Source organism: Pecten maximus, chromosome 11 (assembly GCF_902652985.1).
Source record: "Pecten maximus chromosome 11, xPecMax1.1, whole genome shotgun sequence".
Taxonomy (NCBI): Eukaryota; Metazoa; Mollusca; class Bivalvia; order Pectinida; family Pectinidae; genus Pecten; species Pecten maximus.
The window spans coordinates 7,361,366-7,378,070 of record NC_047025.1 but is presented as its reverse complement, the minus strand read 5'-3'; the positions used below and the strand labels follow the sequence as shown (position 1 = coordinate 7,378,070).

The window sequence follows — 16,705 nt, the reverse complement described above, 5'->3', positions numbered from 1 at the left end:
AAGTCAACGGTTTCCTTAAACGGACATTAAGATTTCTTATTCAAAAGAAACTTTCAAACAAATTATGCTAAAAAGTACTCAACATTATTTACAACGAATATCGACTTACGTTATTGCCCGATGATGCTAGACAAAATTTTATCAAAATCCCTTTATTCATACCGAAGAAACTGTTTTAAAGAAATCCTCTTTTCCCCCAATTTTGCCCCTTTGGAGAAATCGGAGATATAATAATACATCTTTATTTTGTTATAATTATGGGATAGCAGTTTGTGCCCAGGGGGTAACAAGCAAGGCCAAAAGGTGTCAAATTTACTTATTTTTAATAAATCTCCTGAAATTAAAAAAAAATCATCGCAATACAGACATGATATGTTTGAGGCCCACTGGCCATGTGTAACGTAAAATTTCGTAGTTGTTCTTAAAGGTATTTGAAATGTGTTAAGAAAAACATCGTTAACCCGGCAGCAATCGGAACGCCTCGCCTCCGTCTGCGAACGCACTAAAGTGACGAGGAGTTCCGATTGTCACAACAGGAGACGAAGGGGCGTCACTGGCCGTCACTGGCCGTCGTCAATTATATAGTCTTCATCATAACTAGCCGGAAGGGGTTCTCTCTATCTGAGATTTACTTCTGTCATCTGTCGCAGTTGATAGACTATCCATCTCGACAGAGACTAAAAGACTAAAGTTGACTTTAGTCTTAGCCAGGCAAATCGCAATCGCGATAGAAATTAATCATTTTTTAGCTAAATATGGTTAGTCCTATAACAAAGAAGAAAGTGGTCTCAAACCATTCTTGCAATGATCGCTACGAAGACCGTTTGGCCTATACCTGCACAAATTATGCTGCCAAAAATTCTTGCTGCAATAATTCAATTAATCAAAAAGTTCGCCTTTCAGTTGACAATGTTGGTTAATGACTGTTGAGAAAAAAAGCGAATAGATATCGTAGCATCGAATATTCTAAAAAAAATACCAATAAAAACAAAGTTTCATTGAAGGATTCTAATCAATTTGCAGTGTATATCTGTATGAGAAAATGGATGGGAGAAGCAAGGCTGTAGATACCTGTTCCATGTATATCATAGATCAGCAATTGACAGTGAAAACCACACAAATGAAGGTTAAATAGAATAAAAATGACAACTTTTCCGCTAAAAAACGTTCAGGCGTATTTTCATATACATGTAGTCCCGAACATTTCTGTGTAGTTTCACTGAAATTAGTTCACAAGTTAAGGTGGAGTGGTATAGACATAGAAGTAATTTTATATCAACAACATTTGTTTAATGACCTAGTTACCATGGCAACCACAATTTCTAGGGGGATGGGGTATAAAAACGATAAGGAAGTTGTATGTGAAATCTGAGTTTGATCTGCCTAGTTGTTATTGTCTGGAAACTAAATTTCTATTTATAGCTATAGTGATCTTGACCTTTGACCATATAACTTATATAAAAAGAGCCCCAAACAAGCACCCCAAAAAAGTAAGGGGCTTGATCGGCAAAATTGAATTTGCTGTTATCCGGAAATGGTGACGCGAACGGACGGACAGCGACATTACAATATCTTTTCCTATCTCCGATTCGGGAACGTTGTAAAACTAAACATGGACATAATCCCTCAAATTGCCTCCCAAAGTTTGAAGACCATGATTGTGAAATAACATCATCGATACCCCTGTGGTTATGTTCGCAGAGCGAAAATGAACGCATACAGCGAAAGAAACTCCATGGGGAGCGGAAGGTCAACAGTTTTATGCAAAATGATTAGGAACCTTTGCAGAAGTTGCTTTGTCTGAAGACAGGAAAGTGTCTAGATAAGATATCTATCAGATGTATATATATACAAAACACGTTAATCATTAAGTGCTGTTTTATTAAACTTCCGTTTTGAGTTTTCGCCTCTGGTTTCCGTTTTTTCTTTGTTTTTGTTCCTGACAGTGTATTTTGTAAGCATCAAACTCGCACACACAAATGTCATCCAGCCATCGGACTATCACCTTCTCACCATTGACCTGAAGTCCTTGTTGAAGCAACTTCCGGCAGTCTTCTAGTGTTGTCATGGTGATGACCCAGCGACTTCCGGTACCTACCATCACCCCCGCCCTGATAGATATAGGATCATACTGTATTGCTGCAACTTTGAGTCCACTTTCTTGCTCGACCCAATTTTTAACTGCGGCATGTGACCGGTTATCGTCACGAAGACTGAAACACAGGGACAATGGTTGTTCCATAGGATAACATCTTCTCATGTACATAGTTGGAAATATGCGTTTGTCGTATCCAATCTTCTGTTTTATTTCATCAATGAGCGATATCGTTTTTTCACTAACTGTATGATTTTCAATACACCTGAAAAAAGATAACCGTGATAATAAGAAGGGTTTAATAATTGAATGGGCAATAAGCCGTTCATTCACATTTTTACAAACTTTTAAAAGTAATCCATATCTGAAAGAACAAAGGGTTGGACTCTCAGCAGGATAGAAACTAACACACATATGTTATCATCAATAACTTTTTTTTTCTATTTTTAGCCCACCATCATCAAATAATGGGCTATTCAAAGTCTGTCCGTCCTTGACCCTTCCTTGACCCTTCCTTCCGTCCGTCCGCAAACAATTCATACAAGCTTTACAAGATTTTACTGAATGTAGAAATTTCATATGTACACTGATATATTTAATTTTGAGACTGATCGGAAAATGAAATTGCTTACAGGCTGTCATTTTGAATTTGTATAATTAAAGTCTGTTACCGCTATTTCTCAGAAAGTACTGAATTAATCTTTCGCAATTTGCATATAAAGGCTTAATTAGCTTGGTCCCTTGTTGTGCATGTTCAATTTTGAGAATGATAAGAACATACCTTAAACTAAGGAAAAAGCTTGATTCAAAATAATAGTAATAATAAATTAAACAATATTCTGCCTCTTGTACTGAATGTTGAATAGAATCCGTCATTTTTTTATTCAAAAGTCTCTATATGAATGAAACTGTGTATTATTAATGATACACTTACCCATCTTCGTCCGAGAGATGGCCCTCCATGTTTGGCGTCGTTCCGTGAGGTATATGAAGTCGCATCGTGTGATGCATGATGGGATTGCTTGCCCTGTCAACTGATTCGTATTTAGGGACTATTGGACTGGATGATCTTGGGGCAGTGGAAACTTTAGAGGGGGCAGCGATGAATCTCCGTCGGAAACCCAGTTCTTCCAATCTTCCATAGGACTTATCATCGACGCCGTACTGAGCGGGGATGTCCCTGTTCTCCATTGCTGTGTGTCTGTCCGCCATATTACCACGTCGCGACAGTAGTTTCTTTGGTTTGCTGACAATCTAGGTAATATAATATATTTTAGAAAGTTTTCGGTCATTAACAATTTGATTACTGATTAAGCATTTTGTTTTAATTTCGTTGCTTTTAATTTACAAACGTATTAACGAACAGAATGTGTCTGAGAAATGCTTCATCGTTGAACTTCAAATTTCCCAAAATATTTTTTTTTCTGTCACGCTACATTATATGAGACATGTTGATTTTGAAAATTGAGATGACACCATGATCGAACCACAGACGAAGTTCGGTGACAGTGTTTAATGTTACTTAAAACTCGTATTCTCATGCAATGGGATTCGAACTTATATATAAACAACCGAAATCACCGAAGTGTAAACCGCAACCAAAATTCCAACTCAAAATCGAACTCCAACTCCTTAAATTGTAGTAGTTGGTGACTACCTCACTGAATAACACACGGGATGCCGGTCCAGAACAATCAGGGTGAAGTTTCTTGCCCAAAGAATAACCACGACAAAGCAGACCGACCCGTTTCTCAGCTTCTCGAGAAACTCAAACCGACACGGGTAGGGAGCGTCGAACCACGCACCTCGGGTTTTCACCTGAGATTACGTGGACAGCGCTCTAACCAACTGAGCTATCGCGGCCCCCAGAGAGAAAACAGTGATGTTTAATACTACCAATAAATTGGAAACTGATATCACACTTAGCATACAGCTTAGTTGTGAGCTGTCCCTGCTGGTTACGTTGTAAGTAAAGATCGAGGTAAGCGGGTGATGTTGAAGGTCAATAGTGTCCTTGAGTTTACGTTCGTACAGCGTATATTATATATATCCGGTCGACATGGCCATGGAATTGTTTGTTATTTGAAGATAACACGTCAATAGTCCTAAAGGTGAAATTGAAGGATTTTACATACATGTATGTAACAGGCGAGGAACAATTCAACGACAAGACTGGGACTCGAACCCGGGACTCTCGAACCATAGACGCTTTAACCATTTTAGCTGCCCGTACCGGCGTTCAGCCTAGTCCAGTTCCACTACATTCGTCCTTCATTCAACATGGTGTTCGACCCTGAATACACGTACGAGGCCATACCTCCCGTGGGTATAAGGTTGGGCGCCAAATATAAGAGGAGAGGAAAATGCAACGACCATACCGGAACTCGAACCCGGGACCTCCGAGCTCTCGGAGGACGCATAACCATTTGAGCATTTATACAGTGATCAATACCATCTGGATTAGGCTAACACAGGAGTGATTTATATATGGGAGACCGTCACACAGAATGTAAATATATAAGTATACATCTATCTATAAACATTATGTGTACACTGTATATGTACTTGGTTACAGGTACATGTGATACATGTGAACCCAGGTAGGATTGGATCCTGATAGGACTCCATGTAAACTTAGAGTGCACTCGGAGTGCACTCCAAGCTTACCTGGAGTCCAAACGGAGTGCACTCGGAGTGCACTTTGTGTAACCTTTAGTCTACACTCAACTGTACCTGGCCACCGGCCTTCAATCCAGTCCAGTTCCGCGGCATATTCATATGTTCACAGATCGACGCAATACCGCCTCTGTATATGCCTAATGATATAAACATGTAGACTCATTGCATCATTGCGTATTCTAAAAATTAATAATAATACGTTTTACCTGTGAAGGGGGTGGTTTTTCTTCGGGTGAATCATAGTCAATTGACGTTGCAGTAAGCATGTCTTCTGAAACATTATTATTCTGTGATATGATTTGCCAACGAAAGCGCCTGGTTTCCTGATCAAAGAACATGTTGCCTCTGTAACCCTGAAGGATAATTTGTTGTGGTGTAGTCCCTGGACATGTCCGCGGACCTGGTTTGTCCTTTTGGAATGTCGGCATACTTCCAGCTGTTGGTGGTGGCGGTTTATTCGTACTTTCAGATCTAGCAGGTTTCACGTGCGACATCGACGAGTAAAGACGTCTTGCAAGGATATGATCAGACACCTCTGTAGTCCTCAAAATCATGGCTTGGCTTGCAGTGGGCATGGTTTTCATAAAAATAAGTGTTGACATGGACAACACGACTTCGGCTGGATTATGCCTTGGCTTTCCCGGCTGTGTGTATTACGTCATAACATTTGACGTAAACATCGATGACGTCATAATGATGGAAGGTTATGTCCCCTTTCTTTGCTGCAATGTAAACCGAATATTTCATTGCATATCGCGATTTCCGACTAAATCGGGCTACATTTATCATTGGTCAGAAAAGTATCCGAGTCAGAGCCAAATACCATTTCTAGGCTGGGACAACTAGTTTACGCGACCAACAATATCTTAAACTGTCAATCATATTGTAAAAAAATTAATTTCACCTTACTAGCTCATGCTAGCGGACATTCCCCCTAAGTCTGTTGTATCCTTAGGATGTCCGCTCAAAGAATGAGAGGTCGTTGGTTTGAGCCCCTGCGCGTACAGGATATATATTACAATAAATTGTAAATGATTGTAAGCTATTCACATTTAGACCTATTGCACTTACACCCCAACCTATGGCGCGGGAAGGATGTCATAATTAAATATTTTTTGCCTAAGCAAAAAACGAATACTGCTTAGGCAGAAATATTTCTGCCTAGGCAATAATCGATTTTTACCTAGGCAATAATCGATTTTTGACTCGGCAGAAATCGAATTTTGCCTAGTCAAAATTTGATTTCTGCCTAGGCAAAAATATTTAATTATGACATCCTTCCCGCGCCATACTAGTCCGAATTTTCTGACGATCTTACTATGTAGCAAGCTATAAGGCAGCTTTAACATCAGAACCCTTCGGATTAGCGCCATACCAACCCTCCCAACATACCGTACGTAATCCCGTGAAAGGTTAATTTATATTTAGATAAAACTCTGACACAGACAATTCTCATAGCCGAGATCTTACACAAAATGTATACACCCTTATAAAGAATGAGTGTCATCACTTTGGTTTTCGTTCCAACGCCGAATAGTGATTTGGCCTCAAGGCCCTGTCCTTTGAACTCATGTGAAAATGTATAATCGTAAAAACATATATTAACATTAACTTGTACCAAACGCCTATTTCCCGCTTAAACCCCATTGCATATACCTCTAATTCTTTTTTTTCGGCATAGCCGTCTAATTTTGTTTTAGCCCCGGATATGACGCGACAGGTGGCGTTACTGGTCAAGATGAAGTATGTGATTGGTCAATGTAGCGGTCAATGCAAAATGCAGATATACAGATAAAAACGAAACAAAGTTAAAGGGACCTTCACGGTAAACCAATATTTATTTTGTATTTTTTATCGTATTATTGGGTATATCTTTTAAAAAAATAACCTTCTGAACAATAACCATTTGAATTTGATGTACATAAAAACATCAATTATCAATTATTAAAAGGTTATCACTCTGAATTTGCAAATTTTGTGACATATACGATAAACGCATGCGCACAACAAACTAAAACACATGGAAACAAAAATGGCTTCCAATGTGAATCGACTGCGGTTGAAAACGATAACAGCTTCTGCAATGAAGAGAATAATAGGAAAATTGGTCAAACGCAATCCTAGAATTAAACTTGGGAAGCAGTACAATAAATTGTAACAGTTCAAACATGAAAACAGCAGTAATACGGACGCCGCTCGTATTCTGCTTGATTGTTTGATAGTAGGTCATGACAATCTCGGTAATATTTATACAAACTCGGTAATATTTACACAAACTCGGTAATATTAACACAAACTCGGTAATAGTTCCACAAACTCGGTAATATGTATACAGTCTGTACGAGTACATCGCTACTGTCACTATACTATATAAACAGTGTTTACACTTATTTACACATAAATATGTGTACCGTAATGTATACAGAACGTGTTATTTAACATTTAAACCACTGTGTATAATATCGTTATCCAACTAACCCAGATGGAATATAGATATCGCCTCGTAAACTATCGTGTGTTTGTGTTGCCACGATTTCAAAACAGTCACGTAATGATTTAAAAATAATTTCCGCGCTAAATTTAGAGGGGGATTCCCAACTAAATCGAGTGGTCAAGCTGGACATAGGGATTGACTGTGAACATTGGGACAGCACAGAAACATAACTGGAAAGGAACAAAACGCGTACATTCAGTGAAAATTGCAACGTTTTTACCGTGATGTCCCTTTTAAATTGAATGCAATGCTGAATAAGTGGATGCATCTATTCAAATGACACATTTGCAGTCTAAATATCACCAAAAATGATTCAAACTGATATAATTTTGTTATCCGTGCTGAAACTGCGCATTTATTAATTACAATGTAGTTCGTTAATTTATTTCACCAGTAGTTTTACATTATAACCACCAGCATTAAAACTATGCCGTTTATCTTTTTTAAAGATATTTCTTGTTTTAAACTGAAATGTTCAGCACCAGGTCGCAATAAACTGTTATCCGTTACTACCGCGGGAAGCGATAGTCTACATGTAGCTTACATGTACATATATATATATGTATACGTGTGGCGGCAAGACATGCCGATGACGTCCAGCTATATCCATCATCACTTTCGTCTTCCCGCGGGCTACCGCAGAACCGTAGGTAGGACGCAATATACAAGTCTCTGAGTAGACTAACCGCTCATACGTAGTTATTTCCGAGAAACATTCCTGTAATTTTGGCGATATTAATACCCGGTAGCTTTCGCTCGCTCTAAACTGAAATGCGTATAGATATATACCCATGTATCGGATAGCGTTGTGAGAGTACCGCACCGCCATGATATTTTGACATTGTACACCAATCTTTTTTTGCCAGGATGCCGCTTGACATGTCAACATTTATAAATAACCTATTTAATGTCTGTCGCGCACTGAGTCTGATTTATTTCTCCATGGATGTCCCACCGAGGTCTGTGTGATAAACGGAAGCACACCAGTGACGTCATAGCGACGGGTGCAGATTGGTCAAACCTGTCATGGATGGTCGACATTATTCACGGAAATGTGTTCTCGACTAAGGCGGTATGGTAAGTTGATGTAGACAGATGATTTTCAAAAAGATATTATGAAAATTATACATAACTCACAACTACATTCACCTTTGGCCTAACACTACAGTCCGTGTTTCCTCTGGCCCCAACACCAAACATTACAATGTCAAAACGAACGAACGAACGAATGAATGAATTAACGAATGAACGATTAAACATGTTTCGAAGGCATGGGTATACTACATATTCAGAGTTACAGTTATTTTACTAAATGAATATGAAAAAAAAATCATTTCATATTATATTATGGATAAAAGTGATACAAATGGTTCGAGTTTCTACAGTATAATGCGTAACCCCCCACCCCACCCACCTCACCGCACCCCGCCCCGCGCGCCCTCCTTCGCGGTATTTTTGGTTATCCTAATTTTTAGTTCTTTACACATGAATATTTTGTTTCACTTTAACAGCTCGGATATATCCATTGCAGTATGTTGTGGACTGTGACGATCGCCATCTCAGTCGTCTCCGCTGCGTATATCCGGCCGATCGTTTTCCCGAACGGGACCATAGGAATGGAGGTCATACAGACAGAAGACCGAATAGTTACCCCTGGAGATTCCAGTAATCCGGAAGAAGAAATCGATATGGGTGCGTTCGAGTTCCAACTGACCAGACAAGATGTCTTGTGGTTAGGTTCTTTACTGCGTCTGCCAGATCAAGGAGATGTACGAATCAGAAAGGAATATCGCGTTCTAACCAACGAGGAAAGGAATGCATTTCATTTGGCACTTAACATCCTAAAAAATGACACGGTTAGTTACTTGTGAACGTTTGAGACATGATATGGGCAAGTATTTGGGTTATGTATTGTTTAAAGGCCTACCAACAGCTAAGGTCATTAATTGACGACTTCTCCAATTGACGACTTCTCCAATTGACGACTTCTCCAATTGACGACTTCTCCTGTGTGCGAGATGGATGTTCTGGTAATTGTGTTTTGGGGGGCAGTATGTCCATGTTTGTCTCCTTGTGAAAGGCGCGGAAGTGATTCCGAATTTATAGTGCTACCTCACTGAATCATGCTACATGACAAGGCTACCATGCGTGTTTTGATGACCGTTCAGCTGGAGATATCATGTTTTTGCTAAAAATCACACTTATTTACTGATTGTCTTCGAAATGATGGAATTCCACCATGACATCAACGACCGCAAATAATCCATGAGTTGCTATTTGGCTAAAAACGGTTTTATTATAATTTTGACGTTCCTAAATGGATCAGCTACGAAAATATGTATGAGAATGGCCTCCTATCATAAATACATGTATATTCTAGATATCTGACAAAATTTTCCCGTTAATAAAACTATCTCTATGTTCCAGTCTGTAAGCCTCAACAAATATGATCTGCTAGCAAACATCCATTCTCGATCGTCTGCAAACAAAGCTGCGCACGCAGGTCCGGGATTCCTCGGCTGGCACCGAGTCTTTCTGCTAATGTAAGTTTAAACAAAAAACGTCATAAAAACTAATGAGTAAAACTGTCCTATGCAAAAAAATAACGAATTTCAAAACTTTGACTTGTAAGTTTCCTAAAGGATTAATCTGTAAATTCAATATTCAGTGTAGATAAATCCTACTAATTCGTCCAATTTCGTCAAAACCCGTTAACAGATTCGGAACCTTGATGGAATTTACCGAGATGTTTCAATATCTATAGATACCTTTTTTTATTATTATTATTGATATAATTTAATTTTGTATGAAACACGCATTTTCATTGGCTGAAATAATTTTGTTATACCTCAATAACAAATTTTTTGACGTTGCGAAATGTAACGTCATTTTTGATTGGCTGATGACGTTGCGTAATAATTTATCACAGAAAAGAGTTCGCCAAAGAAAGTGAAATATCTTGGTGTGTATAAGACGAAATTAAATTATAAGGATTAACATTAATTATTTTTTCTGTTATACAGTCATAACATAAAAAACTGGCTTCGTGGTTTATTTAGAGTACACTCCAGTTTTTTCTGTTATGACTGTATAACAAAAAAAATAATTGATGTTAATCCTTAAAAAACTCTGAAACTACGTATTTTTACATCTACCAGTTAAATCTACTCATTTTCTATGCAGGCCGTTCGTTTACCACGGAATATTTTCTCCGTTTATGTAAACCAGATACGTCAGATAGCTAAATGAACACTTCAAAAGCGTCCGCCATCATCATTCTATAAGTAATTTGGTACTGCAAACACGGGAACGTGTTTTGCTGAAGAATATATATTATATACTATATATTCTACCAGCGGGATCGAAACCGACACATAAAGTGGATGGCCTATAGCAACAATACATTTCACGGTGATAAGAATACATGTACATGACATCTGTTTATTTATAATTAACCAAGACCACTACTATAGTGCGTCACACATGTCCTTGGTTCTGGCCTGCGAGGACATCGAACCAGCTAGGGTTATGTACACACATGGGCTTATAAACCAATTTAGTATCCTTCAAACTGGACGATGGGTTTGGAACTTGTGACGTCTCTATGTAGATCAGAGAGTACAGTACTGCAGAATCGAAGCCAACTGACAACATCAACGTTCACATTGCATCGATTTAAACACGTTGAACTCTTTTGTTTTTGCTTCTTTCTTCCGTTTAGATAGGTTATCCATTTCCGTTTAGATATATTTTAACAATCGGAAAACTGCCCGGCCATTGCCGTCAATTCCCGGAAAGTCCCGATTCATTTTCCGATTGTGTGTACATCTGTTACCAGGTCCTTACGGGGAAAACGTTATTTCAAACGACCGTGTTATAACCTAATTGTCTATATAAATATACCAATAACAATGTCTCAATCTTGAAAATATCACTTCACTATGGGATTCAAAATGATGCGACTTAGCCGTCTCGTTCCATCATGATCAGTTTCTGTCTGAAGATGGCTAACACTAGCCTAAGTAGCCAGGAATTTGCAAAATGGACACATGTTTAGTGCAGAATGAATTCTCACCACCGGAGGATATGGATTTTAATATACATGTATGTAACAGAGCGCATGATTAATTAAATTTAAATCACTGCCTCCGCTAGGGATCGAACCCGGGACCTCTGGCTTACTAGTCTTACGCTCAACCGATCGAGCTAAAGAGAATATCTCTCTAGCCGAGCGGTATATTGCGGCTAGTATTTACCAGGGTTACATGTATATAGATAGATATACGTGTATTTTCGAAAAAGATCGAATTTGATTAAGAAAAGACCAACTGTTCAATTTCCGAAGGTTGCGTGACGGCAATTTTTTTTTACAGTACATTGTAAATAAATAATTTCAGTTTACCTTCAGTGCAAGATATCAAGCTACTCGGTCTAATTACTATTGATTAACCCCGGTTTTGTGTTTCAGGATGGAGAACGCTTTGCGGCAGGCGTACCCTGACGTCACTATACCGTACTGGGACGTCACACTTGACGGACGAATGGACAAACCGTACGAATCTGTCATCTGGTCAGACGATTTTCTGGGGTCGGGTCATGGTCCAGTGACCAATGGTCCATTCCTGCATTGGGAAACTCCGTTTGGCTTTGGCCATCTTCGGCGCCTTATCTCGGCGCAGGGGCGCCTGCTCTCTGACGCTGATATAAAGCGGATAATGTCTCGGAGGCGATTGGGTGATATCAGCTATTTTTCCGCTAGTACAGACACAAACTTAGAGGCGCTGCACAACCGAGTACATGTATGGGTTGGCGGTCAGATGAGGAAGATAGAAATAGGAGCATTCGACCCAATATTCTATCTTCTACATTCATTCGTTGACAAGATTTGGGAGGACTTCCGGTCAAATCAGAGGAGAGAAGGGCTAGATCCCCAAAAGGATTACCCCCAGTTTTATGGGAGAGCTGGTCATGCACCTCTGGCTCCCATGGGTTTGGGCAGTCTTGTTGTATTAGATGGTCTTAGTGACGTATGGGGCCATGGGGTTGAGTATCGACCCCGACCCGTGTGCAACACAACGACAAGACCAGGGTGTGATTCTTCCTATTTAAGATGTAACTCAGACGATTTGTGTGTTTCTATTACTAAAACAGATGCAATGTCTTTGTCTATAACCTCAAATCAGACACAAAGTACACCAGAGCACAACCACATCCCGACAAAACGAGACAATCTTATCATTGGTAATAATTCATCGACTTCCGGTGCGCATGCTCTGAACAACTCGCGCACTACTGATGAACAAGGACAGGATGTTGTCGAACATACAAGTACTGATCGATCCTTAGTTGTGAATCGAGATAATATTTCACGCGACGACATAAATATAACAACAAGTATTTACCGACCATATATACTCCCATACAACATGTACATAGACATATTTAACCCATTACGTCATCAAATGGTCGTGTGATTGTGCTCAAATATCACTCCAGTCAACCCTATCGTTCCCCGGAAGTCATTGCTTGTGTACTGTATTAAATTTTGTCAATATGTATCTAATTAAACATATTTTTCTAATAATTACTTTTTTGTGACTTATACGGTCAACTAATATAATTGGGAATACTGCCGTTAAAACGAGACCGTGATTCGAACTCAAAATACATTAACCAAGGCATGTTATGGAAAATATCAAGATCATCATGGAGGCTCATAATAAAGTAAACGACAGTTAGACCAGGTGTTCCGAGAGGGTTAGCGTACTTAGCTTCACCGAAGACACTCGGGTGTCAAGCGTATCTAGATAAGATAAGATCGAGATAATTCACAGCCTCAAAATTAGACTATGGTAGTGACAAGGGAACCGCTAGGCATTCAAGCCTCCGACATATTACTTTAGGAAATATAATATTTCCAAGTAAGATCATTAAACTTTCCCATTGTCTTCATCAACCTTTCAACTTCTATCAGTTGTCGAAATTGTGATAATGGGAACAGTCCTTCAATATCGAATCAACTGGGACAGGTACACACCGTCGGTATGGGGAGCGCTGAGGTTACTATCTAGAAATGCTAAATTAATGATTGGGAAATTAAACGTTGTAAGCTGTCCATGCTGGCTATGTTGAAGAGGCTATAATGTGTTTTAATTTTTAAGCCCTACATGTAGTTTATATCTGATCGACATGGACTTGTCTTTCTATTTAAAAATAATATTCCGGTATTCATAAAGTAATAATCACATGTGACACGTGCAATGATACACAACTTAGTACACTAACTGTCATGTACACGTAGTACCGACTCTCGGCACACGTGCATAGATATCTCAACTACCGCATTGGATAACATACTAAATTCAGGAATAATTTATAAAACAGACAATTCTTATTCTTTAAAAGTGATTGTACGTTCCTGGACGGTTACAGATAAATGCTCAGGTTTCTTTAAGATATTTCACTGATTTCAGATCGACCCGAAAAATAACTATTCTTGGTAAGCACCATCTCATGACAATTTCCCGCAAGTTTGAGCTGTATCCCACTGATGGAATTTGAGAACAAGTTTTAAATGTGAAAAAAATGCATATTTCGCGTGGCGAACGACGATGGCCATAGGTCATTATGACTAAAAGTTAATCTTTTAATGATTTTTTCGTTAACTATACAATGACGATTTTCATGTAAATCTTTCCAAAACAGTACCTAAAGAATTCGTGAAGTTGACAATAGTCTACGCTGGTCGTGTAATAGCCTTAATGCTGAGTGATACCCCATGTGATATATCATATTTGTTACTTTCGTTTGATAAGAGTAGTATATCTGTATGTGCAAGTTTTTACCTACATTTAGCTGGTTGGTAAATTACACAATTTTTATCTATTGCTAAACCAATGGGTTTGTAAACTACTTAGTTTCTGTTTAAAGTTCTACCATGTTTCGTGAGGTAACAACAGATACATGTCCACTTTTTACATGTGTAATGTACTGTACAATTTAAATAATCTATTAACATTGTCATTGAATATTGATTTGTAATGTGAATAATAATATATCTAATTGCATGTGCGATGTATAGATGTATGAGATTATGTGGGGAAAAATTGAATTAAAAAAATGTTTTTACCTACATATAAAACTTGAAATCGTGATGCACTATAAATAGAGCCCACTTTGGAATTCCCGTCCTCTCGGCGCCGGTGAGCCAAGGTGGCCTGCGTAGGCACGGCCAGGGGACAGAACACTCGCGAGATTAACGACCGTCCTCGCACTCTTACTCTCTCGCGTATATATATATCTAACGTACTGTATATCCCAATATATGTTCCTCCAGAAAATAAGCGGACTTCCTTGCGCGAGAGTCAGAGAGCGAGGACGGCCGTTAAGTCCTAATCTCGCATTTTCAACATTTCCCTCGCCGTCGCGTTTTCGTATTCTTCCGTTTTTATCCCAAGGTCGAGAGAGCAAGAATGTGAGAATTTATATTTTTGGCCCTACTGAGCCATCATACAAAACCCTTTGGGTGTCAAAATGAATTGACTTGTGGTTAGAGTGCCGACAAATATATTCTAGTAACGTGATCACTGGCACGCTATAACACGCACTCATTCTATGTCTTCTCATACTTCATTAAGATGATTAAAATTCAGTTTATAATGATTATTTTAGAGCATTGACAAAGATATTCTATCAATACTAACCGCGATCTTTCCCTTGACCTTCGCATTCTGAAACTCCTCCAGGGTGATGTGATGTGCGGTCACCTCCAGGGTGCTATGATGTGAGGTCACCTCCAGAGTGATGTGGTGTGAGGTCACCTCCAGGGTGATGTGGTGTGCGGTCACCTCCAGGGTGATGTGGTGTGAGGTCACCTTCAGGGTGATGTGGTGTGAGGTCCCTCCAGGGCTATGTGGTGTGAGGTCACCTCCAGGGTGATGTGGTGTGAGGTCACCTCCAGCGTGATGTGTGATGCGAGGTCACCTCCAGGGTGATGTGGTGTGAGGTCACCTCCAGGGTGCTATGATGTGAGGTCACCTTCAGGTTGATGTGGTGTGAGGTCACCTCCAGCGTGATGTGGTGTGCGGTCACTTCCAGGGTGATGTGGTTTGAGGTCACCTCCAGGGTGATGTGGTGTGAGGTCACCTCCGTGGTGGTGTGATGTGAGGTCACCTCCTAGGTGCTATGATGTGAGGTCACCTCCAGGGTGCTATGATGTGAGGTCACCTTCAGGGTGCTATGATGTGAGGTCACCTTCAGGGTGATGTGGTGTGCGGTCACCTCCAGGGCTATGTTGTGTGCGGTCACTTCCAGGGTGATGTGGTGTGAGGTCACCTCCAGGGTGGTGTGATGTGAGGTCACCTCCTAGGTGCTGTGTTGTGAGGTCACCTTCAGGGTGCTATGATGTGAGGTCACCTCCAGGGAGATGTGATGTGAGGTCACCTCCAGGGTGATGTGGTGTGCGGTCACTTCCAGGGTGATGTGGTGTGCGGTCACTTCCAGGGTGATGTGGTGTGGTCACCTCCAGGGTGGTGTGATGTGCAGTCACCTCCAGGGTGATGTGGTGTGCGGTCACCTCCAGGGTGATGTGGTGTGAGGTCACCTTCAGGGTGGTGTGATGTGAGGTCACCTCCAGGGTGGTGTGATGTGAGGTCACCTTCAGGGTGATGTGGTGTGCGGTCACTTCCAGGGTGATGTGGTGCGAGGTCACCTCCAGGGTGGTGTGATGTGAGGTCACCTCCTAGGTGCTATGATGTGAGGTCACCTTCAGGGTGCTATGATGTGAGGTCACCTTCAGGGTGATGTGGTGTGCGGTCACCTCCAGGGCTATGTTGTGTGCGGTCACTTCCAGGGTGATGTGGTGTGAGGTCACCTCCAGGGTGCTATGATGTGAGGTCACCTTCAGGGTGATGTGATGTGAGGTCACCTCCAGGGTGCTATGATGTGAGGTCACCTTCAGGGTGATGTGGTGTGAGGTCACCTCCAGGGTGCTATGATGTGAGGTCACCTTCAGGGTGATGTGGTGTGAGGTCACTTCCAGGGTGCTATGATGTGAGGTCACCTTCAGGGTGCTATGATGTGAGGTCACCCCCAGGGTGATGTGTTGTGAGGTCACCTTCAGGGTGCTATGATGTGAGGTCACCTTCAGGGTGGTGTGATGTGAGGTCACCTCCAGGGAGATGTGATGTGAGGTCACCTTCAGGGTGCTATGATGTGAGGTCACCTTCAGGGTGGTGTGATGTGAGGTCACCTCCAGGGAGATGTGATGTGAGGTCACCTTCAGGGTGCTATGATGTGATGTCACCTCCAGGGTGCTATGATGTGATGTCACCTCCAGGGTGCTATGATGTGAGGTCACCTTCAGGGAGATGTGATGTGAGGTCACCTCTTGATTGACTTGTGTCTTTTGAGTTTATAATGATAAACATGACAATTTC

At 40.5% G+C, this 16,705-nt stretch overlaps 2 protein-coding genes across 3 annotated transcripts; one reads left to right on the top strand and one right to left on the bottom strand.

Annotated features, from left to right (window-relative positions):
* Positions 1-146: 146 nt before the first annotated feature.
* On the bottom strand, positions 147-5,470 carry LOC117337939. The gene is made up of 3 exons (XM_033899098.1): positions 4,981-5,470; positions 3,030-3,349; positions 147-2,360 (listed from the first exon to the last, which is right to left on the bottom strand). Exons 1-3 carry the CDS (start codon positions 5,374-5,376, stop codon positions 1,883-1,885), a joined length of 1,194 nt encoding a protein of 397 aa, XP_033754989.1. The 5' UTR covers positions 5,377-5,470; the 3' UTR covers positions 147-1,882.
* Positions 5,471-7,941: 2,471 nt separating this feature from the next.
* Positions 7,942-12,852, top strand: LOC117338000 (putative tyrosinase-like protein tyr-3). Of its 2 annotated transcripts, XM_033899161.1 has the most exons (4): positions 7,942-8,345; positions 8,780-9,124; positions 9,696-9,811; positions 11,737-12,852. In XM_033899161.1, the coding sequence occupies exons 1-4, from the start codon at positions 8,343-8,345 to the stop codon at positions 12,740-12,742; spliced, it is 1,470 nt and encodes a 489-aa protein (XP_033755052.1). In that variant the 5' UTR covers positions 7,942-8,342; the 3' UTR covers positions 12,743-12,852. The 2 variants fall into 2 exon arrangements, with proteins under 2 accessions (XP_033755052.1, XP_033755053.1); XM_033899162.1 differs by lacking the exons at positions 7,942-8,345; positions 8,780-9,124 and adding an exon at positions 9,266-9,298.
* Positions 12,853-16,705: the final 3,853 nt, after the last annotated feature.

What these genes read in the sequence shown, in the direction of transcription:
- LOC117337939 (XM_033899098.1), bottom strand. Translation starts at nt 5,376, where the DNA reads ATGTCAACACTTATTTTTATGAAAACCATGCCCACTGCAAGCCAAGCC. An exon ending in AAAAACCACCCCCTTCACAG is followed by an intron (nt 3,350 to 4,980) that starts GTAAAACGTATT and finishes TATATTACCTAG; the next exon opens with ATTGTCAGCAAACCAAAGAA. An exon ending in CATCTCTCGGACGAAGATGG is followed by an intron (nt 2,361 to 3,029) that starts GTAAGTGTATCA and finishes ATCTTTTTTCAG; the next exon opens with GTGTATTGAAAATCATACAG.
- LOC117338000 (XM_033899161.1), top strand. An exon ending in ACATCCTAAAAAATGACACG is followed by an intron (nt 9,125 to 9,695) that starts GTTAGTTACTTG and finishes TCTATGTTCCAG; the next exon opens with TCTGTAAGCCTCAACAAATA. An exon ending in CACCGAGTCTTTCTGCTAAT is followed by an intron (nt 9,812 to 11,736) that starts GTAAGTTTAAAC and finishes TTTGTGTTTCAG; the next exon opens with GATGGAGAACGCTTTGCGGC.